This window comes from Mandrillus leucophaeus, unplaced genomic scaffold, assembly GCF_000951045.1.
Source record: "Mandrillus leucophaeus isolate KB7577 unplaced genomic scaffold, Mleu.le_1.0 Scaffold663, whole genome shotgun sequence".
In the NCBI taxonomy this organism is placed as follows: domain Eukaryota; kingdom Metazoa; phylum Chordata; class Mammalia; order Primates; family Cercopithecidae; genus Mandrillus; species Mandrillus leucophaeus.
The window spans coordinates 446,895-453,384 of NW_012107175.1; the positions used below are offsets into that span (position 1 = coordinate 446,895).

At 40.5% G+C, this 6,490-nt stretch overlaps 1 protein-coding gene across 1 annotated transcript in view; it reads right to left on the reverse strand.

Moving 5' to 3' along the window:
• The window catches only part of PLAC8L1 (PLAC8-like 1), a 28,348-nt gene extending 25,902 nt beyond the window's left edge, over positions 1-2,446 (reverse strand). The window contains exon 1 of the mRNA XM_012001531.1: positions 2,226-2,446. Within this exon, the coding sequence (XP_011856921.1) occupies positions 2,226-2,347 (122 nt within the window). The 5' untranslated portion in view covers positions 2,348-2,446. The remainder of the gene's footprint in view (positions 1-2,225) is intronic.
• Positions 2,447-6,490: the final 4,044 nt, after the last annotated feature.

Genomic DNA, 6,490 nt, shown 5'->3' on the forward strand with positions numbered 1-6,490 from the left:
CCAGCATGGTCTCGATCTCCTGACCTTGTGATCCGCCCGTCTCGGCCTCCCAAAGTGCTGGGATTACAGGCTTGAGCCACCGCGCCCGGCCGTGTGTTCTTTTTTTGAAACAGGGTCTTGCTCTGTCACCCAGGCTGGAGTTCAGCGGCATGATTATGGCTCTCTGCAACCTCGAACTCCTGGGCTCAAGAGATCTTCCTGCCTCAGCCTCTCAACTAGCTGGGACCACAGGCACATGCCACCATCCCCAGCTAATTTTTTTTAATGTTTTGTAGAGATGAGGGTCTTGCTTTATTGTCTAGGCTGTTTGTCTAATTTTGAACTCAAGGATAAATATATTATTTATTTCCTTAATACCGAGTCTTCGGTTATTTTTATATTAAAATGTTTGAATTGACATACATTGGCTAAGACATTTCAGTTCAAAATGATTGCTCACGTGTTGTAATTAAAATAACAACCATAGCTACCTTTCACTGAGTATCTTCCATGTACCAGGAACTCAGTAGTTCATTAAGAACTGAAAGATTATTCAGGGGCTGCTACAGGTATCAGACTCAAGTAGTTTTTGTAGCTTCCTAGACAGATTTTCTATATTCTACACTCAGGGAATGTTATGCTACCATGAAGAACAGGAATGAGTATGCAAACAGTGGATGAAGCTTATGGCCACAAAGCTCTGCTAAACCAGAGAAGATGCTCATTTACCTATCAAATTTCACAAGTTCTTCATCTAGTAGAAAGAGCAAAGATTTTAATTTCAGACACAAAAAAGTTCAAATAGTTACATTCTAGTTGTTTGATCTTAGAAAACACAACTTGTCACAACCCTCAGCTCTGGTCTCCTCCTCCATAAAATTGGATTTAAAATATCCTAGCTGCTCAGTTGCCAGAGTATTAGACAAGATCATGTACCTGACACGTAGTAGGCATGAAGCTGATGGCCACTGTTATTATTCTAACTTCAGGATCTTGTGTATGCTCTAGGGCACTCTGTATACTTTTCTCAGAAACAAAGTAAGGAGAAAGGAAAGCTGGACCAGGTTTTCAGTTGTCATATGTGCTACCCAAATGCCTTAAGATTCAGAGTGATGGCCAGGCATGGTGGTGCACACCTAACATCCCAGCTACAAGGGAGACTGAGGTGAGAAGATTGCTTAAACCCATGAGCAAGATCCATCTCTTTTTTCTTTTTCTGAGACAGTGTTTCACTCTTTCGCCCAGGCTGGAGTGCCATGGTGCAATCTCGGCTCACTGCAATCTCCACCTCCGGGGTTCAATCGATTCCCCTGCCTCAGCCTCCCTAGTAGCTGGGATTACAGGCATGCACCACCACACCAGCTAATTTTGTATTTTTAGTAAAGACGGGGTTTCACCATGTTCGCCAGGCTGGTCTCAAACTCCTGATCTCAGGTGATCTGCCCACCTCGGCCTCCCAAAGTGCTAAGATTACAGGTTATGAGCCACTGCGCCTGGCCTCAGACCCCATCTCTTAAAAAAAAAAAAAAAAAAAGATTCAGTCAGGGTAACCAATCATTCCAGTTGGCCCAGGACCAAGGGTTTTCCCAGGATAGGGAACTTTTAGTGCTAAAACCAGTACAGTTCCAGGCAAACCAAGATGGTTGGTGACCCTAACCCTCAGAAGCTGAGGGAGGCTTTAACTCAGGAGGTAGGAGGCTAACTCTTGCTAAAGTTTGATAGATGAGATACATACTTTTCCCCCTTTTTGACTTCACTCAATTCCTCTTCCTCTTCTAGCACAAGCCCTACCACCTCTCCCACATGCCTGGTCCTTCAGCCTTGATGTTTCATGTCACTCTTCCGTAATCACACCTGGAAGTACTGAGAAATCATTTTGTCTTGCACCTAGGCCTCCTTGAATATTTCCAATTCAGCTGAAGCCAAAACCCTTGAGTTTTTATTTCAAACGGGTAGAAATGATTGGCAGTCTCTAAAAATAAAGTTCTGCTTGGTCAGGGTTCCACATTTTAAGTTAAGAATAAATAAATACCATTTCACCCAAGCCAGCCCTTTTCTTGTCACCAGCCAAGAAAGGCCAGAAGGAACAAATCAGGTGCCCTTTTTCAAGTTTACATGGAGAAAAGATATCAACCACTTTCTTCCCAAGCCCAGTTTTCTTTTCCCTGGCTCCTTGTAAGCAGAGGTTGATTTGATAGACCAACTAAAGAGCAAAAGCTAGGGGAAAAATTCATCCTATTCCCTACCTCAAGCTGGAAATAAAATATTGTTCATCTTCAGATGACATACATGACAACAGAGGTGAGTGTATATTGAGTAAGGAAAGATCCTCAGGAAACTTGAAGAAGTTACTTCCAAACCAATTCATAGTGAGAAGTGTTTTCTTGTCGCTTGGGCTATCCTTTTTCCCTTCGGCAATAAGCTGGCTTCTAAACTTAGGATTAGTCCAAAGTGAAACATCTCTTGAAAGAATGTTCCCTTAATATTCTGGAACCTGAGGTCATAGCAGTGTAACTGACAGACATCTTTTTTCTTAAAAGACAGGTATACACCTAACTGTGGACACATTCATCTTACTAATCTATAGGGAGATACTGCTGGATTATAGAGTAAGTAGAAAAAGAAAAAGACTTATCTTTGGTGGAAAACTCTTTGTTTTAAGAGACGCCTCTAGTAAACATTTATCTAGCTAAGTGCCACTTGACTGTTCCTTGGAAGATTCCGAAGGCTGCAGATTTCTGCCATGCCATGTGACTGAGAAGCAGCAGGGACCTCTCTTCATCCCCAGAACTGCTGGTCCAATTTAGCAAAATAATGCAAGTCCCACAGCCAACCCAAAAGTGGAGCAAAAAAACGTCTTTCAGGGAAGGTATTGTATTTGAATCCAACTTATGAAAGGTGGTCTCCTCAAGTTTGAGCTATGGTAGATTGCCACAAGCCTCAAAGCCTTTTCAGAACTTCTAGAAATTCTCTGCTCTTCCATTAACTTCATTGGTAATGCCAGGAAAGTGGTGTTTCTTCTTTCCTACCCAGTCCATATGGAATCTAGTAACCAAAGCAGAGCTTGCCTGGTGATGTCCTCACAACACCTCTGAATCATGCTTCTAGAACACGTCTTATGGATGTGTGGACCCTAGAAACATTGGGAAATATCCTAAGACAAAAAATTAGGCAAAATTTCACGTTGAGGAAAGGCATCTGCAATCATAATTCGACATTACATTAGAAAGACATCAGGAGGATACTGCCAATTATACCACATATTCTATTCATCAGACCCATAGAGAATGGTTGTTTAGGGTTCTGAACTTCAAAGCATTTACTTGAACCAGTTTGTTAGGAAAAGCCTATAATACCTTCCAAATCAAGATTCCTCACAAGAAACAGTTTCATAACTGCCTTCAATCAAGGGAGACCAGCCTGGGCAACTTTCATTGTCTTCTTAACTGTAAGGATGCACCCTATATTAAGGACAGGTATGTTTTTTCTGCTTACTACTCTATTCCAAGTGCTTACCAAAGTGTCTGGCACATAAAAAGCTCTCAATAATTTGTTAAATAAATGTGCCCTACATGAAAATTCAGGTTTATAAAAATAACAGACATTAAGAGGTGATACTAGCTTTGCAAAAAAAAAAAAAAAAGATTTACAGTAAGATTCCTTTGAAGAATAAACCACCATTGTGCATGTAAGCTATGACTCCATATTTTTACATTTCATTTGCACCCAACTTTTCTAATCAAATGTCTATTGTATGAAGTGACTAATCCACATGCTACACAGCTTTTTCACTTAAAAATAAAATGAAAAGAATAAAAAAGGCATGTGCTTTACAAAAGAATGCCAAATATTTATGAAAAAGAAATAATAGCATTAGAATATCACCATTTCCCAACATAAAAACTTACCAGGAAGGAACTTCAGAAGCATTAAAACCGTTAGATAAAAAAGATTGAGAACTGAATATTCTCAAGGTGCCAAAATATAACTATTCCACATATTTCTAATTGCAAAATAGAAAATGTACCTTAACTATGAAAAGTTCCAGAAGTACTCAAAATGTATGTTTACATTGGAAAGTTCTGAAAGTGTAAAAAAAAAAAAAAAAGTACCCTTACAATAAAAGCTCTGGGTGTGATTTTAACAAATACGCCTTTACATCAGAAGGTCCTAGAAGTGATCAAAATGTATCTTTAACATTACCCTTCACCCTTCCTCCATGATTGTAGGTTCCTGAGGCCTCCCCAGCCATGCCTCTTGTATAGCCTGTGGAAAAGAGTCAATTAAAACTCTTCTTTAAATAAATTACCCAGTCTCAGAGGTAGTTTTTTATAGCAATATAAAAACATACTAGGCCAGACGCAGTGGCTCACACCTGTAATCCCAGCACTTTGGGAGGCTGAGGCGGGCAGATCATCTGAGGTCAGGAGTTTGAGACCAGCCTGGCCAACATGGTGAAACCCTGTCTCTACTTAAAAACACAAAAATTAGCCAGGCGTGGTGGCAGGCACTGTAATCCCAGCTACTCGGGAGGCTGAAGCAAGAGGATCGCTTAAACCCGGAGGCGGAGGTTGCAGTGAGCCAAGATCATGCAACTGCACTCCAGTGTGGATGACAGAGCAAGACTCTGTCTCAAAAAAAAAAAAAAAAGAAAGAAAAGAAAACACACTAATACAAGCTCTATGCACACAGCAGAGGGCCATTACAAACCTTATTGATGCTGTAAATTTTGGGGTGAAGTATTTTCTACCCGAGTGGGGTCCATATAAACTTCTCCTTTCTCTGACCTCCTAATGGCCCTGGTAACACTGGCCTTAGTCAAATACATTCCTGTTTTCCATGCACGAATTCCTAGTCGTCTACGTGTACTGCAATGAAGATGGAGGCCAGGGCTCTAATTCAACTCTGCTGCTAATATATAGGATCCTGAGAGAGTCACTTTGACCTGTTTCTTCATGTGGCTTCCTTGCTATTCCTTCAGCACCACCAGCTACATGCCCCTGCATCAAAGAAAAAATACGTGGCTTTTGACCATACATGTGCTAACAAAACTACACATGCATTTACCCTCAGACCCACAAGCCCACTTCTACAAATTTACTCTGAAGATGTACTTCCACAAAAGTGAAATGACATATTCATGAGGTTACTCACTGTATCATTCTATACAAATTCTATAAAATATTAAAAACTTAGAAACAACCTATATGTCCATCCATGGAGACTGGTTGAATAAACTATGGTACACCTTTACAATAGTATTACATGAGCGAGGGAAAGAAGAGGGGCAAAACAGGAAGGAGGGAAGAAAAAAGAGAAAAAAAGATTTTTTCTTTTTAAAGAGACAGGGTCTCACTTTGTCACCCAGGCTGGAGTGCAGTAGCACAATCATAGCTCATTGCTGCCTCGAATTCCTAGGTTCAAGTGATCCTCCCGCTTCAGCCTCCCAAGAGGCTGGGATTACAGGCCCATGCCACCACACTTGGCTAATTTTTAGATTTTTCGTAGAGACACGATTTCGCAGTCTTGCCCAGGTGAGTCTTGAACTCCTGGGCTCAAGTGATCCTCCCATTCAGCCTCCCAAAGTACTGGGATTACAGGCATGAGCCACCATGACTGGCCAAGAAAAAGATTTCTATGAACCAAAGTAGAAAACTGTCCAGGCTACGTTGTTAACTAAAAAAGCAAGATAGAAAATAATTATTTTATATATATAGCAAATTATATATAAATTTATATATAAACATGATATTTTATATATATATATAATGCTACTTCTTATATAAGAAAGGAGAAACTAAAGTATAAATATTCACTTATTTTTGGGAAAAGAAACACAGGAAAGATACTCCAGAAACCAATGACAATAGTTAGCTATAGAGTAAGTGGGAATGTGGTGCCAGAGAGTAAGAATTTTCTTGGTTTTGACTTTTGAACTTTCTTTTCAAGAGATGGGGTTTTACCCTGTCACTCAGGCTGGAGTGTAGTGGCATGATCAGAGCTCACTGCAGTCTTGAACTCCTAGGCTCAAGTTATCTGCCTGCCTAAGCCTCCTAAGTAACTGGGACTTCAGGTATGAACCACCACACCTAGCTAATTTAAAAAAAACAAAATGTTTTTTTAGAGACAGGGTCTCACTATATTGCCCAGACTTCAAGGAAGCCTCCCACCTCAGCCTCCCAAGGGGCTGGGATTACAAGCACAAGCCACCACATCTGGCTGAATCATGTATTTTTATTTATTCAAAAATCAGATAAAAAGAAAAAACAAACCATAAAACTGAATATAAAGAGAAATGAATGGCTTTAATTCTACATTAAAAGCACATACAAGAAAGAATCTAAGAAACATTTCTTGATTAAAGAAAAAAACCAGCCAGGCATTGTGCTGCCTGCCTGTAGTTCCAGCTACTTGGGAAGCTGAGGCAGGAGGATCACCTGGGAGATCAAGGCTGCAGTGAGCTCTGATTGCATGACTACACTCTAGCCTGGACCACAGAGTGAGACCCTGT